Source organism: Xenopus laevis, chromosome 9_10L, assembly GCF_017654675.1.
Source record: "Xenopus laevis strain J_2021 chromosome 9_10L, Xenopus_laevis_v10.1, whole genome shotgun sequence".
Taxonomy (NCBI): domain Eukaryota; kingdom Metazoa; phylum Chordata; class Amphibia; order Anura; family Pipidae; genus Xenopus; species Xenopus laevis.
In genome coordinates this window covers 117,348,931-117,367,046 of record NC_054387.1, presented here as the reverse complement: position 1 = coordinate 117,367,046, position 18,116 = coordinate 117,348,931, and the positions used below count along the sequence as shown (strand labels likewise).

At 40.2% G+C, this 18,116-nt stretch overlaps 1 protein-coding gene across 3 annotated transcripts in view; it reads left to right on the top strand.

Annotated features, from left to right (window-relative positions):
• LOC108701644 (E3 ubiquitin-protein ligase RBBP6) overlaps window positions 1–18,116 on the top strand; it is a 41,413-nt gene that overhangs the window by 15,885 nt on the left and 7,412 nt on the right. The window contains exons 4-15 of one of the 3 annotated variants that reach the window (XM_018236557.2): window positions 6,714–6,758; window positions 10,021–10,109; window positions 10,200–10,296; window positions 11,969–12,108; window positions 12,535–12,707; window positions 13,735–13,838; window positions 14,046–14,419; window positions 14,682–14,781; window positions 15,274–15,334; window positions 16,131–16,194; window positions 17,323–17,694; window positions 17,832–17,933. In XM_018236557.2, the coding sequence (XP_018092046.1) occupies window positions 6,714–6,758; window positions 10,021–10,109; window positions 10,200–10,296; window positions 11,969–12,108; window positions 12,535–12,707; window positions 13,735–13,838; window positions 14,046–14,419; window positions 14,682–14,781; window positions 15,274–15,334; window positions 16,131–16,194; window positions 17,323–17,694; window positions 17,832–17,933 (1,721 nt within the window). Of the gene's footprint in view, window positions 1–6,713; window positions 6,759–10,020; window positions 10,110–10,199; window positions 10,297–11,968; window positions 12,109–12,534; window positions 12,708–13,734; window positions 13,839–14,045; window positions 14,420–14,678; window positions 14,782–15,273; window positions 15,335–16,130; window positions 16,195–17,322; window positions 17,695–17,831; window positions 17,934–18,116 lie in introns of all 3 variants that reach the window. The other 2 variants (XM_018236556.2, XM_041576176.1) reach the window with 2 other exon arrangements.

The window sequence follows — 18,116 nt, the reverse complement described above, 5'->3', positions numbered from 1 at the left end:
TGGAGATCCAAATTACGGAAAGATCCGGGAAGCCCCAGTTCCAGAGCATTCTGGATAACAGGTCCCATGCTTGTCTCCCTTTGGAGAAAAGGTGGCAGGTGCTTGTGCTGAACATGTATCCAGTCTTTAGTTCCGCCTCAATAACAATTTCAAAGCTTTTGATCCTCTAAAGTACCTTTGCCGGTCCAAGATGTCATTTCATTTTACCCCGTGAGCTTTCCTTTATAAGTTTCCAGCACAAATGTGACCCGTCATTCGTGCCCAGCATTTTACATAACCTTATGCTTTGCCTGTTGCTGTTATCCTGGACTTCATCTCAATATTTCTACTCATCATTTATTTATTCCTTCAACAAATGTGTACGGCATTACACTAACTGGTGTCCATTTTGGCATTTCCTCACCCCCCCCCTTTGAAAAATGATTATAAAACAAATGCTAATTCGAATTCTTTTGGTGCCTGAGTAGTAACTGTTTTGCGATATATTGTGCAAGAGTTTGAACATTACAATTCAGTTTCCATTTTGCAGTAATTGCCGTTTATTTTGTGTTCATTGGCATGTGTATGAACAGATGAGTCGCACAAATAAAAATGAACATTTATTTTAGCCGTTTGTGTTCCCTCTAATATCTATTACATGTGTCCATTCGCAAGGCATAGTTGCAACGATTGCTCATTGTGTTGATGCTGCCTATACAAAGTCCATTGATTTGGGTTCTAAAAGGATGATTTCTGGCTAGCAACCAAACATCTCACCGTGTGTGTGTGTGTAAATGCAGGGATGTGCATTTATTTTTTCCAAGATAGTTCAGAATTCTGCACTGAAATCCGTTTCTCAAAAGAGTAAACACATTTTTTTTATACTTAATTTTGAAATTTGGCATAGGGCTAGTTGTCAGTTTCCTGGGTGTCCTTGTTCATGTGACTTGTGCTCTGATAAACTTCAGTCACTCTTTACTGCTGTACTGCAAGTTGGAGTGATATCCCCCCCTCCCTCTCCTCCAGCAGCCAAACAACAGAACAATGGGAAGGTAACCAGATAGCAGCTCCGTAACACAAGATAACAGCTGTCTGGTAGATCTAAGAACAGCACTCAATAGTAAAATCCATGTCCCACTGAGACACATTCAGTTACATTGAGTAGGAGAAACAACAGCCTGCCAGAAAGCAGTTCCATCCTAAAGTGCTGGCTCTTTCTGAAAGGCAAAATGACCTGAGATGCACCTACACACCAATATTACAACTAAAAAAAATACACTTGTTGGTTCAGGAATTAAATTTTATATTGTAGAGTGAATTATTTGCAGTGTAAACAGTGTAATTTAGAAATAAAAATCATAAAGACAGAATCATTTTAATATGCGTGTTATCAGATCTGAAAGGGATAACCAATTCTATTATTTGTAAACAAATTGACATTCAGGTGCCGATAGCATTGGTTATTACGTTAAAGGTTTGGTTTCGCTGGAATTTCGCCAAACTCTTCAAATCCTCCAATTTATCTGGCTATATAAGATCATACAGAAGTATCAAGTGGCAGAAGGAGTCGGGAAATCACTGTCAACATTTTGGGCAAATTTTATAGAACAACAGGCTGACACCACTTGGGATTATTTTCCTTTAAACGACATTGGTTATAATTGTGATGGTCTGGTTTGTGCCTGTTGTTCTATAAGAGAAGTATTATTTACCTTCTATAAACTGATGGGTTATTAGGGTTGCACCCCACTTCATGTCCCATGGTGAGTTTACCTTAATAACGCCTGTTCATATAGATTAAAGTGATATTTCCGGTTTAATTTTTAGGTAGACCAGACTTTTTTTCAATTCATTTCCATTTTTTATTTTTTACCGCTTTTCCAAAATCTAAGTTTAATGTCCCTGTCTCTGGTGTTTCAATCTGGCAGCTCAGGTGCAGATTCTGAACGGTTACAATTTTGCATTTACATTTAGTTGATACATTTCTCAGCAGCATCTCTGGAGTATTAGCAAATATTGTATCAATTCTAACAGCTGCCTGTAATGAAACTCAGGGATTCTGATCAGCAGGGACAAAGATAAGAAATGTATCAACTAAATGTATCCATTTACACTTCAATATAAGAAAAACAGTCACGTATAGAAAGTGGAAAGTCATTGAAAAAGTCGATATTTCTGGTGAACTATCTGAAAACAACTAGTTGTTTGAAGGTGAACAACCCCTTTAATGTTTAAATGATTTTCTAGTAGACTTAGGGCAGAGACACGCTCAGATTCAACAGATCTTTCTGTAATTTGGATCTTCATACCTTAAGGTCAGAGACAAATGCTCAGATTCGGGGAGATTAGTCGCCCATCGACAAATCCTCCTCTTCTTCGGGGCGATTAATCTCCCCGAACTGCCTCCCGCCGGCTAGAATGTAATTGCCGGTAGGATGGCACTCGGAGCAATTTGTTTTCCGAAGTCGCCTTAGGACAGAGACACACACTCAGATTCGGGGAGATTTAGTCGTCCGGCGATAATTTGCCTCTTCTTCGGGGCAACTAATCTCCCTGAATTGCCTCCTGCCGGCTAGAATCTAAATCGCCTGCTGTATTGTACTCAGGATGCTTAATTTTCTGAAGTTTCCTTGTGAGGCAACCTCAGAAAACGAAGAGCATCGATTGTCATCCTGCCGGCAATTTACATTCCAGCTGGCGGGAGACAGTTTGGGGAAATTAGTCGCCCTGAAGAAAAGGAGATTTGTTGATGGGCAACTACTCTCCCCGAATCTCCGCATTTGTCTCTGCCCTTAAAGGGGACCCGTCACCCAAAATAATTATTTAAAATCCTATATTATCACAACAGTCAAGAAAAATGAACTTTAATTACACTATATAAATTATTTGAATCTTGTTTCCTTCAGTCTGGGAATTCATAATTATAGCAAGCAGGCAGGAGCCATTTTGTGGACACTGTTATTAAAGGAACAGGAAAATATAATGCAGTGTTGCCCTGCACTGGTAAACCTGATGTGTTTGCTTCAGAAACTCTACTATTGTTTATATAAATAAGCTGCTGTGTAGCAATGGGGGCAGCCATTCAAAGGAGAAAAGGCTTAAGTTACACAGCAGATAAGCTCTGTCTGTCTAATGGTGTTATCTGTTATCCATTAGTTAACCTGTGCCATATAGCTGTTTTTCAATTTCCACCATTGCTCCACAGCAGCTTGTTTATATGAACTATAGTAGTGTTTCTGAAGCAAACAGATCAGTTTTACCAGTGCAGGGCAACACTACATAATCTTTTCATTACTTTAAAACACTTACATTTTTTGGTGTTACTGTTCCTTTAAGACAAGCCTTGTATCATCTCACAATCTTGTTTGTGCACCAGAATGGGGGACCTGATGTCCATCCCCATGTCCTGGTTACACAATTAAACGGGAATGTGTGGAGAGCAGTGACATCTAGGAAGTGCTGAATGGAAAGTGAAAGTTATTGTCTGCCCCGCCTCTATGCCCATGGCATAGAGGCGGGGCAGACAATATTTGATTGACAGCTGAGATTTTGAAATGAGCTTACAACAGCTATGAATGCTTTAATAAAAAATAGAAATTGGATTTCATATTTAATTTAAGGACTTTTATTATACAGATTTTTGTGTCTGGGTGAAAGGTCCACATTAAGGTATGAAGATCCAAATTACGGAAAGATCTGTTATCCGGCAAACCCCAGGTCTCTAGTATTCTGGATAACCGGTCCGATACCTGTAATACAAAACAGCAATACATTTGTACCCTTAAGGAGCATTTTTTTTTTGATGGGTGACCCCCATTTGAAAGCAGAAAACTATTTAAAAAAAAAGCTATTATAAATAAAAGCTAATTGAAAAGTTGCTGAGAATTAACCACTCTAATACATACTGAAAGTTACCCACCCCTTTAAAATCACTTGACTAATTGAGCCAAATCTGCCTTACATGATGGATTTGGGGAGGTAAAAATGTTATAAGTAAAGCAGTTTTGCTATTATGGAGGACACCAGTTAGTTGGTTCATGCATACAGACGGCTTTGAATGGTTCACTTCTTGCTTTTCTGATGGCTTGGGACAGTAGAAAGGTGGCCATGTCTTGGCTAGCAGTGGCAAACTGTTTGTGACTGGCCCGTACACAGCCTCCGTTAGGGTGAGTCTTTATACTTTTATTTTTTAATACAGTGCGATTTCTGTCTACTGTTATATTTGGTCCCCAGAGAAGAATATTATCATGTCCCGTATGACCTGTACAACCACAACATTCTAATAATTTGTTTAATTGTTTACTTCTTTGAAAGCAAAGTATTGTGTTGTAGAGTGATTAAAATATCATGTACTGTTGCCTTGCACTGGTAAAACTGATCTGTTGGCTTCAGAAACTCTACTGTTTTGTGTATACAAAGAAACTGCTGTTCTAGCAATGGAGGCCGTTGAAATATGGCTAAATGGCTCAGATTAAAGTGGGTTGTTGATGTAGAGAGGGATATTCTGAGACAATTTGCAATTGGTTTTCATTTTTTATTATTTGTGGTTTCGGAGTTATTTAGCTGTTTCAGCGATCTGGTTGCTAGGGGCCAAATTTCCCTAGCAACGACGCACTGAATTGAATAAGAAACTGGAATATAAATAGGAGAGGCCTGAAGAGTCGGATGAAGAAGCCAAATAATTAAAAAAACGATATAAAATAAATCTAAGTTGCTGAGAATTGGCCATTCTATAACATACTAAAAGTTAAATTAAATATGAACTGCCCCTTTAAGTAACAGATAAGCAATGTAGAATACCATTATATTCGACAGAGCTTATTTGCCTTTTCCCTTTTAAATGACTACCCCCATGCTACAGAATGGCCAATCCTAAGCAACTTTCAATTGGTCTTTGTTTTTTCTATTTTATAGTTTTAGAATTATTTGCAGACTTTTTCCAGCTTTCAAATGGGGGTCATTGACCCATCTAAAAACATACTCTGGCTACAAATTTATTGTTATTGTTACTTTTTATTACTCATCTTTTCTCTCTCTCCTATTCATATTCCAGTCTCTTATTCAAACCAATGCATGATTACTAGGGTAATCTGGACCCTAGCAACCAGATGGCTAAAACGGCAAACTGGAGAGAAGAATACAGGCAGTCAGATTGTGGGCCTCATCAATGAACCAATGCGGTCCAGGATCCGACTGGATTTTTAAACCCACCTGATAGACATCTGGCTGACTTTCACAGATATCAATCGGGAAGCCTGTCAGAGGGCCCCATACACTGCTTAATAAGCTGCCAACTAAATCTGTCAGAAGGTTATATCTGCTTGTGTATGGGGGCCTTAAAGGAGAAGGAAAGGCTAAAACTTAAGTAAGATTTATCAGAAAGGTTCATATAAATATACAGGTAAACCCTCAAAGTAATGCTGCTCTGAGTCCTCTGTTAAAAGAAACACAGCATTTCTTTCCTTCTATTGTGTACTCATGGGCTTCTGTATCAGACTTCCTGTTTTCATCTTAAACCTCCGGGGCTAGGGCTTGAGCATGCTCAGTTTGCTCCTCTCTCCCTCTGCCCCTCCCATTTCTCCCCTCCCTGCTGTAATCTGAACTGAGAACTATGAAAGAGCAGTGTAAGACTCAGGCGGGTAGTGATGTCACATCAAGCTAATATGGCAGCTGCTATACTAAACAAACAGAGCGATTCTAGAGCTGTTTACTCGGGTATGGTAAAGCATTCTACAGAATAAATATAGTCTTATAGCTTGCACTATTGTGACTCAGCTATTGGCAATAAACTGCATTGGTAGCTTTCCTTCTCCTTTAAAGTGGGTGATATCGGGCTTAATCTGTTATTTGGCGCTAGGACCAATAACCAGATTACAACAGTAGGAGTAGAGCAAGGATCTCATCAACTAGCTTTCTGTTAAAGGAGAAGGAAACACCCTGGGTGCAAAACCCCTCCCCTGTGTTGCCCTCCCCCCTGGACTACCTGTCCCCCTGGGCAAATGCCCCCTAACTTGTTACTCACCCCTCTGCTCAGGTCCTGTCCACGGAGTTCACAGTCGCCATCTTCTCCCACGCGCGTCTTCTTCCTGCTTTGACCGGCATTTTGGCGCATGCGCAGTAGGAGCATTTTGCCGGTACGATCTACTGCGCATGCGCCAAAAGTCATTAAGTTTTCCGTGACTTTTGGCGCAGTAGATCGTACCGGCGAAATGCTCCTACTGCGCATGCGCCAGAAGACGCCGGTCAAAGCAGGAAGAAGACGCGCGTGGGAGAAGATGGCGACTGTGAACTCCGTGGACAGGACCTGAGCAGAGGGGTAAGTAACAAGTTAGGGGCATTTGCCCAGGGGGACAGGTAGGCCAGGGGGGAAGAGGGAGGGGGGGCAACACAGGGGAGGGGGGAGGGGTTTTGCACCCATGGGGTTTTCTTCTCCTTTAACGGGATACAATTACAAAACTGCAAAATAGACTGGCTCCGGTTTTAAGTTCTTGGTTCCTTCTTTCCTCTGACTCCATGGGATTTGTTCATGAGCAAAACTAAACACACAGTAAAAATGTAGCTGGATAATCCATGTCTGTCTCTTGTATTATTGTTCATTGATTTGTATGAAAAGTGTCAATATCTGAAACCACCTTCCTTCCTCGTTAGGTAACTGAAGTGGTTTGGGTTATGGGGATTATCTGCAAACTCAATGATACCTGAACGTGTTTTTTTATTTAATTTCCCATGAACAGATTGATGACGCATCTTCATCTATTTCTCTGGCCCAGCTAACTAAGGTATATATATATATCTATTATTGTCCTACACATTGGCAACTGTTTAATACCTGCATTTTAATGTACTTTTATAAACCTTTTCTGTACAATTGTCTTGAATAACCTTAAATTGTACATGGTGTTTAGTAGTGTCCTGTAAAGAGTAGCAACCAGATTCAGGAACTCAAAGGAAAACTTGGGGGTGTCCTGTACCCCCCAGCATGCACCGTATTCCATTTTCTCAGCAAGGAAAATATACTGGAGGCGCCAAGAAATCGACACCTTGAGTTTTTACTTTTTAAATACTTTTTATAAGAAGAATTTGTTGATCCATCTGATGAAGAATTATTGTATAACACACGGACTGGCCTGATTTTCAATACAGGACAATGATAAATCCTACCTTGGATTTACGGCATTTAATTCTTCGGCAGCTCCGAAATATATAATGTTCCTCGCAACTGGATTTTGTTTTGATGGAATGACGCGGATCAGGCCTGAAGCCTCGCTAATAATTCCCAGTACGAAGCTCCGCAATTAAACGTTTGCTTCCCCCTCTTCTGAACGGAACAACAACTTGTAACTGATTTCATTGTGACAATTAACTGTCATGCCTGAAATTGAGTGGATTTATTAGAGCTCTTTCTGGAGATTTTCACTTACATGCATGTGGGTTGGACGTACCTGTATGATCTGTAAATGGTTTTACTAGTGAATTGTTGTCTGTAAGAAGTGCCCTGTAATAATGACGTTTGTAATAAAAGCTTCAAACTGTGAGCCTGTTCTTTGAATGACTGCGGAGCCACAAGCTCCCACAAAGGCCACTTTTTAGACCATGTTTGTACTTGTTTTAATCCGATTCCTTCACAGATCTGGTGATTTTTACTATTGTTTTGTTTTTGCTAAAATTATAGTTTAACACGACCAATTGTGTGTTTGAAAGTATGTTACCAGAGTGTGTGCTTTAATGGGTTTGTGTCTTAATTTTGCCCAAAATGATCCGGTTTGTAATGACATCAATGGCCACTTTAATCGAATCTGCCTCAGATGGCAGTTATTATTATTACTATAATAGTAATGGTTAAAGGGCAAGGAACTTCCTTATACTTTATGATCTAGTATGGTGTTGGAATGACTTGGAATTAGGGTTGGCCACCAGCCGGTATTTTATCGGCCTAGTTAAACTGGTATTACAAATTTACCAGCAATGTAGCTGCCGGTAAATTTGTATTACCCTTAACAAGACCCCTTGGCCTGCCCCCAATCCCCTGAATTGTCCTCCTTCTGGTGATCTCAGTGACGTGGCCCCGTCCCCTTTTACATCGCGGCTCGTCTCTTTTTGTTCCCGCCCCCCCAGCAGCCGGTTAAAATTTTAGGAAAAGGTGCCAACCCTACTTGGAATACATCTAAGGGATAACACAGTCTACCGAATTTTCCATTGATTCCCACTATTACCTTAGGCTGGCACATTCGTGCGATGGAGAATTGTCCATTTTAATCAAAATGGGAAATTGTGGGCCAGAACAGCACAAGGATTAATTGGGAAATGCATAAAGATGCCAGCACATGGTACCTAAGAAATTAACACACCCCATTGATTATGCAGTTACTTTCCTAGTCATTATTAATGATTTGCAAAACAGATGTATTTGTTATTCTAGCTATTTTATGATTGCAAGCTCCTCGACCTAACCATATTTTATTCCAGCTGCAGCCAACACTTCAATGTTGTGAGTCACTGTCAGATTTCACAAGCTCTGACTGGCTGATTTCCAGCACGAGTCGGCAGCACTGTTGATTGTGAGCTGTAGAAAACAAGGTTAGGTTGAGAATGCACGCCAGTAAGACATCTATCAAAATGTATTATAAATTCTTTATTAATATATTCGGTTAACATCTACTGGTTGGATATATGTTAATAACAAAGATGGTTCCCTTTTAACTGGAACCAGTTATCTATTTGTATCTTATACCAAAGAACCTTTATCGGTTACTATTACATGAAGAACAAAAGTTTCAGGCCCATTTGTTATCCAGCATTTAGATACCGGCTCGCACTTTGCTCATAGCAGGGTTACTATATCTACTATATTATCTACTATATCAACTCTTGGCCACGAGTACAGTATAGATCTTGGGTTATCTGAGAATAAAGCCTTCACCCCCAAACTGATGGCTTTTTCGTTATGTGCCCCATCCATTGTAGAAGGAAAACCACAATGAAATCTCCACATACGACATGACTGTTCCATGTGCTTAGTAATATGACTTTGACTTGAGGGTGAATATTCTAATAAACAGACCTCTCGTAACTGATTTACCCTGTACTGACCTCTCGCACACTGGTATGTTCCAATTCCCACGGGACCATGTCCAACATTTAGACCTACCTTCCATATGCAGCTTTTGCTGTTCAAAGAAAAATGCGGAATTGCCTAAAATATTGCTGGATGTATGCATGCATTGTTAGTTGCTGAAAGTAGAGATGCACCAAATCCAGGATTTGGTTTGGCCAAGATTCAGCCTTCTTCAGCAGTATTCTGATTCGGCCGAATCCAACTGCCTGGCGTAACCAAATCTGAATCCAGAAAAATCACAGGACTTTTCATCACACAAACAAGAAAGTCAAAAAAAAATTCTCGGTGGTTCTCTTCCCCTCCCCTCCTTTCCCTAATTTACAAATTAAGGTTCGGGATTCAGCCAAATCCTAAAATAATGGATTCAGTGCAACCGTAACTGAAAGGTATTCAATAGACATTTTATCTGGAAAGGAACATGTTGAGACAATTTTGCACTGCTTATACCTTGTGAAGATGAAGTTTGATGCAATGCCAGGGCTGGTGGGAGGTTGGGTTATGCTTTTTTATAACGGCCCTCAGCAACCCAACTTCTTTACCCCATTTGATGAAAGCCAACCTAAGTGTCCACCCCTCTTTTCTACTTCTTGTACCCCGAGAACAGCAAGTCCTCATTTTGCACACGCTTCTTTTCAATCATGACCTATAAGAGTAGCTCTTTTATTAGAATTGTGTATAAACATGGCCTAAACAATTGCAGGTGTAATATCCCTGGCACTGAGAGGTTTAACAGTGGCTCATCCGTTAATATATGTTTTAATGGCCGTAGAAGTCACCATTTTCTCTTCTGCATCATCCTCCATTCTGAAAGTTGACGATGATGCTCTTTACAGGACTGAATGTGTGAGTGCTTGTGTTTGCAGGCTTCTCAAGCCAGTCTTTCTGTCTACTAACATCTCTTTTCAAAACAATTACCTGTTAAACAGACAGCCAATCTGGTTGAAGCCAATGCTTCTGAAGAGGATAAAATCAAAGCAATGATGTCCCAGTCTGGTCATGAATATGATCCCATCAAGTAAGTTCTCATGGAAGCGTCAACCTAAGACTTAACAACTCCTCAGAGGTAACCCTGCTACAATAAATTACATTTTTTATTTTTTCTTAGCTATATGAAGAAGCCTCTAGGACCACCCCCTCCGTCCTACACGTGTTTTCGATGTTTGAAGCCTGGACATTACATTAAGAACTGTCCTACAAATGGGGTAAGTCTTCACTCTACACATGGTTGCACTAGTTGGATATTGAAAAGGCTTTTTACACTGCACTTCTAATTTGTGATATTGAGCTATTCCTATCATTCGTAGGAGTATTTCATTAGCAGTGCAAGACTACACTTTTGTTTTTAATAGTACCCACCAAGTGGTTCCTAGCCATATTCGCATTCCAACATAGGTTGCTTGCCACACATATACCAATAATATTTTAGAGAATTATTGGTACAGGTATTTGACCTATTAATCAGAATGCTTGGGACCTGGGTGATTTTCTAAGGTATAATGATCCAAATTATAAACATTAAATAAACCCAAAAGGCTGGTTTTGCCTCCAATAAGGATTAATTATGTCTTAGTTGGGATCAAGTACAAGCTACTGTTTTATTATTACAGGGAAAAAGGAAATGATTTTTAAAAATGTGGATTATTTTGGTTAAAACTGAGTCTATGGGAGATGGCCTTTCCGTAATTCGGAGCTTTCTGGATAATTGGTTTCCGCATAACGGATCCCATACCCGTACATGTGTGTTTGTCAGCCAATCTTGACTGGTGTGGATATTCGTTGGTTTGGTATTTGGGCAGGTTTGAAAATTTCGTCTGCCAGAAACATTGTGCATGCGAGTTGAAGCGAAGAGGAGCCTCAGTTCCTCTTCACTTCCTTCTGTTCCTATTACTCGGCATCTATGCAAGTGATTAGGGTGATCGAAAGGCAGCCATATTATGTGTAGCAGAATTGAAATGAAAAATCCGACTCACCGCTACCCTTCTTTGCAATGCGGAGCCCATGGATGTGTCTCCAGGTGCTGAATTCTCTTGGCGTCCCACGGCGCACTGAATAATAATAAGAAAAGACGAAGTTTCCGCACACTGGAGTGCTTTAAAAATCTAAAATCTTTATTGACATGCTGTGTGCTCCTCATTATGGATCAATAAAGATTTTGGATTTTCAAAGCACTCCGATGTGCGGAAACTTCGTCTTTTCTTTTTCCTATATCATGTGTAGCCTCTCATATTCTTCCCAGCCCATGGACTGATCAATCACAAATTGTACCTAATGGGCCAAATAATAAAAAAGAAGAATGAAGGCCAAATTAAAAGTTGCTTAGAATTAGGCAATTCATAACATACTAAAAGTTAAAGGAGAAACAAACCCTTTACCAAAAAAAACCCTACCCCCCACCCCACGTAGACCCTCCTCCCATGGAAGATGACTGTGATGAACTCCGAAGCTATGACTCTGCACTGAGCGTTAAGTAAAAAGTTTTGGGGGGATTTCCCTGGAGGGGGGGGGTCTACGTGGGGTGGGAGGTAGGGTTTTTTCCGGTTAAGGGTTTGTTTCTCCTTTAAAGGTGAACCACCTCTTTAAACAGTCATTTCCCTTGGGCCACCATACACTTTATTTTGTATGGTTTTGTTGTTAGCGTATGTGGCCAGAGAAATCCTTTAAAAAAAAAAAAAAATCTCCATCAGCAATGTATGACTCAACAGTTATTGCCAAACTACAGTACCCATCATCCCCATACTTTTTCATGGAATAGGGTAGCAAATAGTGTTTCATTATTTACCTTTCTTTTCTATTTGTAACCTTCTCAGTAGTTACATAGTAACAGTAAATTAGGTTGAAAAAAAACAACCTTTTAATTCTATTGTATTGTTGCAGGACAAAAATTTTGAATCTGTTCCTCGAATCAAAAAGAGCACTGGAATTCCTCGTAGCTTTATGGTTGAGGTGGAAGACCCTAATATGAAGGGAGCCATGCTTACAAACACTGGAAAATACGCTATACCAACCATAGATGCGTAAGTAATGCACTCCAGGTGCTCCATGAATTAGTACTTAAATGGGACCTGACATCCACACAAAAATCTGCTGTGGAATTAGGGTAAAATTAAGTTTATTTTGCTCCATTATCATGATAGAAAAGCATTTGGAATAATTTCTTAGGTGGACAGGTCCCCTTTAAAATCCCATTGGAATCCCAAAGGAGCGCCTTTCTTTGTAATCTTTTTCCATCCTCCTTTTGGAACTCTTCGTTGCCCTTCACATACTTTACTTATAAATGGAATAGTTGGGGATATAGGGAAAGCGGCAAAAGCATCATCACAATGTTAACTTTCCGAAACTGTTGTCTGTCTCATATAATGCCATGACCTTGGTTCACATGTTCATCCTTTCTTTAATTACATCAATAGAAGCAGTGAAAACCTTTTTATATTGTCTTATAGTGTGGCTTATGCTATGGGCAAGAAAGAAAAACCACCTTTCCTTCCGGAGGAACCTGCTTCTTCTTCCGAAGATGAAGACCCCATTCCCGATGAATTGCTGTGTCTCATCTGTAAAGATATGATGAGCGATGCTGTTGTTATCCCTTGCTGTGGGAATAGCTACTGTGATGAATGTAAGTATTGATTTAGATCTACACATTGCAGGCATAAGCTAAACATTCCTTTTCTTAAAGGGGAAGTAAAGTCTAAAATAGAATAAGGCTAGAAATGCTGTATTTTGTATACTAAACATAAACATGAACTCACTGCACCACAAGCCTAATCAAACAAATGATTTATTTAGGGATCATCGTAAATTATCAAAACAGCACAAGTCAAATATCTGCCAGAAGCCGATACAGCAAGACTGATTAATAATCAGAATATACAGACTGCACTGGGTCCTGTGTTGTCATGTAATCTAATGTGGATTTGATAGTTTTTGTATTGTTTAAAACAAACTTTCTCCAACTCTGCAGAACCAGTGGCTGCAGCAAAATAATCCTCCAAATAGAATCCCAGTTTATCTGTTTAAATCTTTGTCCCTGCAGCTGGAGTTGGAAACCGTAAAGGAGATGTAAAGGCAAAAATAAAATCCAATACAAATATCTACACAGTCGCCGACTGCTCTACAGGGAAACAAACAAAGCTGCTTGAGTTCTGCATGGCTGGGAAGTAAGACGGGGGCTCCCCCTGCTGTTCATAAGTATGATTGTTTCCCTGCAGAGCAGTTGGGAACCGTCTGACAATTCCTATCCACAGCAGTAAATGAAGGGAGAATCTCACTGCATACAGTCAGGTTTCTTATAAAAATGGTACACATTTTATAATTAAAGTATATTGGAGATAAGTTTATTTTTATATATATATATATATATATATATATATATATATATATATATATATATATATATATATATATATATATATATATATATATATATATATATATATACAAATTACAAAATTTAACCCCAGCACTCCCAACATATAGCCCCCTGGGAAAACCTATTTTTGTACAACAAGGCAGTGTCTTACCAGTTCTTATTGAAGTATATATAAGAAATGCTTGACCTGATCAGCTCAGCTGTATAGCAAGGTATTGCTTTGAGTGCTATTTTTAATGCAGGTATTACTATTTTTTTACTATTTTTAATGCAGGTATACGCTCTGCACTGCTGGAATCTGAGGATCACACCTGCCCTACGTGTCACCAGCCCGATGTTTCTCCAGATGCTTTAATTGCCAACAAATTCTTACGCCAGGTAGCACAGGAATTCTACTTCTCATTTTATCATTGCCTCCTTATCCTAAACAACAGATGGGAGAGAGTGTGGTTTCATTATATATGTAGTAGACAAAAACACAATTGCTGTGAGGTGTTGGCATGTGCCATGCAGACCAAACACGTTTATTGTTTTTACTTATTGCCAAGAGTCAGCAGTCTGATCCTTTTTTCACCTTTCTTTTAGGCTGTGAACAACTTTAAAAATGAAACGGGATACACAAAAAGAATTCGTAAACCGCAGTCTGCTTCATCTCAGCGTCAGCCACAGCCTTCTGCGTCTTCAAGCAAAGCACCGCCTCCTTCACGTCCACTGACCTCTCGTCAGCAGGACCCTCTCATAGCTCCGGCTGCATCCTCACCCCCAGCCAATCCAACTCCAGCTAGTACTGCTCAAAGCCAGCCAACAGCAACTGCTGCACCACAAGCCAATCCTGCTGCTCCTCCTCCTCCTGCTGCTGCTACTTCCTTGCCTCCTCGGACTGCATCTCCAACAGACCCACCTATAGTACTGCCATTACCTGTCCCCAAAGAGAGAGAGAAACCAGAGCCATTATTCCAGTAAGTTTCCTAAATTGCACAGCCATGTACAGTGATGCATAAGAGCTAAAATTCACATTTTAGGCCCACATATGAGCTATATCCAACACACTGCATGGTTTATGGTTTAAATAACTAAGCTATCAATATTATGCTGTAGATGAACTTGATCTAACAACCAGTAGTGCTTTGTAGACTGGTTCAATAGTATTTGTTCTCTCATTACAGCATAGTCTTCATTCTCTCCTTTTTTCTTTCCTCTATTTCAATTTCCATACAGCAGTCGGGAAAAGGTTACCGCTCGGTCCAACTCTTCCTCTTCTGCCCCTGTCAATACAGCAAGTTGCTTGCCCTTATCAAACACCTCACATGTAGGAGAGAAGGTAAGTGCAGAACTGTTACAGGGTAGTCTGTAGTTACAGATCCCTTGCACCCATACCCCATCTGATTTATGACAGGTTAAAACAGTGGTTTCCTAAGTGTGGGTTTGGCCTTCATACGGGGCTTTTCAGCAGGAGGTTGTTCTCAACCTGAAGACCAGTTCGGCTAAAATTTGGGGATAAATATGATTTGCTTTCCTGAACCCAAAGTGAAGGTCAGTTAGGATGAGAGAAGGTGTGAAAACATATTGATGTCCTAGAACTGTAGCTGGATGACTGATGCACCAGTGTTTTCCTATATCTATCACCTTGTTATGAGCTAAAAGGGGCCCTGATCTTGAACATCTAAGAGGCGGTTCAGGAGTGGTAGTGTAGTTGGGGTGGTAGTGTAGAAATGGTCTAATTTGTTTTTTTAGTATTTTTTTTACTAATATATGCAAAACCCTATACTTTATCTTTTTTGTAAATTATATTGAAATTGTTTTTTTATTTCAGGGCTTCCATGTTCCTGTACTTGGCCAGTTACCATCCCTATTGCACTCTCACCCAGCACTGCGTAAGTACTGAGAGCCAACAAAAGATAGCGGTGTATTGAAACACATGGGAACTTGACATGACCTTGCACAATTGTGATTGGGCCTTTATTTCATTTGTCCCCCATGCTTACATTAACAGCACTACCAATCTCTTGACTTTAGGTCACTGTGTAGTTTTAAGCCCATGCTGTCTTTTATGCTATGCAAAGTATTTTGTATTGGCAGCTAGCTGAAAAATGTTGGTAACTTGGTCATAAAAAAGTCATGAGTTTCAACTCTTTGCAGTTTGCAACTCTTATACATTTTGTATTGGTTGGAGACCTGATCACAGATCCTCCAGGCAGCTGAACAGTTTCATTGATGTAGAAGTATTGATATCCATTCAGTACAGAAGAGCAGTGATCCCCAACCAGTTGCTCATGAGCAACATGCTACTCACCAACACTTAGGATGTTGCTCCCAGTTACCTCAAAGCAAATGCTTATTTTTGAACTCCAGACATTGAGGCAAGTTTTGGTTGCATAAAACCAGACGTACTGTCAAACAGAGACTGTCTACCCACATAGAGGCTACCAATCACAGCTCTCAGGGATTTCTTTCATGCCTGTATTGCTTTCAGCTCTCTTTAGAATTGAATGTGGCTCATGTATAAACAAGTCTGGTGCCCCTGATCTAGAGCAAGAATACATAAGGTGGATTTTAGAGGTTCTTACATGTACCCTATGTATGGCTTTCTACACGTGTCACAAAATGTACTTATGTCTTTGCTGCCTTGTTCTTTTATGTATTGCTTACCATCTCATTTCTTTTGCCCAGCACCCCTTTTGAGAACCAATATTCACAGACTTTCTGCACCAAGACCACTTATGGGATGGGATAGGTAAGTGTTCATGTTCAGATTTGTCAACATCATCTTTGTGTAGAGTCAGTAACACATCGCTTGGCCTCAAAACATTTATTTACTACACAGCCTTGGGATTGCTTGCCAGGTAAATCCCTCAGGCCCCAAAGACTATTTCCAGTATTGGGCATGAGCTCATGGGATTTAGACTTTGAGAGTAGACAAGTTCATTATCTCAGGAGCGATTACTGCAGGTTTATAACATGGTTTACTAGTTCTCGCTAATGTTTTTTTTTTTTTTTTTAAATTAAAGCCTATTCAAGGCAAAGGACATAACAGATTATTTTTCACACTTTGGGACAACTAATCACAAAGTGCTACAAATGATTCTACCCGTGTGAGAATTGCTTATTAATGTTTATCATATTAAAGTACATGTAAAGCCTACATTTTCCTACCATGCAGGCCTGGACTTGCAATCTGTGGGTTCTGGCAAATGCCAGAGGGGCTGCTGTAAGATGCCATAGACAGACAGTCACTGTGGGCTGGTAAGAGACTGGTTGGGCCTCTGTGTAATTGAAATGCCAGGGCCTATTTTGACTCCCAGTCCAGACCTGCTACCATGTATATAAGTTGGGCATATCTCTCCCATCCAAGCCACATCATTTTTACTGCCTATACCCCTCCATTTGCCAGCGCCATCACATTTTCCTAAAACAATTAGCAGCTTTCACCCGGCAGCCATTTTCAATCTGACACATCATCAGTAACATTGACATTTGCAAACAGGACATGTATACTGTAAAATTAAACTGAGCTCAGGAGAGAAAAAATAGGATCAAAAATTAGGACAGCTAGAGGAACCAGTAATGCTGTCTCTTCATTGGCTGTTAGACTGGAGGGTGTGTTAAGTAATCTGAGCTGAGAAGAACTGAGCATGCTCATAATTCAACAGCCAAAGCAAATTCCTGAGGGAGGGGGCAGAGTGGATTAAATAAGTAGAAGATTAACCTTTTAACAACCAGATTGGCAGGTATCTAAAGATTTCAAAGAGGCTGTTCACTGATTACGTTTTTGTGGAGGGGGTTTACATGTCCTTTAAAAGTGAGTAGTCTTTTCTAATGAGTATACTTATATCTCTTTTCCCCCTAACCGTATGCTGAGCAGTCTCAACCGGGGCCGGCATCCACACAATGATCGTCCACCTAGAAACCAGAATCCCTCCCTTGGATCTTCCGGACCTGCCTACGTTCATACGCCCCCACCTCCTTTGTTTCCACCACCGCCCCCTCATGGGCTGTCATTGCCGCCTGGAGTGCCGCCACCACAATTTCCACCGCAGTTCCCTCCTGGTCAGCCTCCCACTGCTGGCTATAGTGTTCCCCCTCCAGGCTTCCCTTCTGCTCCTGCTACTCTGTCTGCTCCATGGGTTGCTCCAGCAGTGCAAAGCGCACACACTGGAGCCCACCAGACGCCTTCGTTGGCACCCCCGTTATCAAAAGAAGAGTTCTACAGAGAGCAGCGCAGGCTAAAAGAAGAGTGAGTACGATGTGTACCCTTACATTTTCCTATATGAGCCTAGTTTCATTCTGTTTCTTCTTGAATTACCTAACAAACCCCATATAAATCCGCTTGATTTAATAAAGGTTTTCTGTTTCTTATTTTTTTTTTTTTAGAGAAAAAAAGAAATCAAAACTTGACGAGTTTACAAATGATTTTGCAAAGGAGCTTCTAGAATATAAAAAGATTCAGAAAGAGCGCAGACGATCCTATTCCAGGTAAGTCAAGTCAGATCAGCTGTTTGCACTGAACATTTTGTTTAGTAGGAACATTGCTTAACTTAATTTAACTTTGTTTAACAAGCAGATACATGCAGCCAGTTAGCTTTATAGTGCCACCCTCATTGCTCAAAATTCTCTTGGCAGAGAATCAGAAAATAAAGCCAGTTAAATATCTTTTCC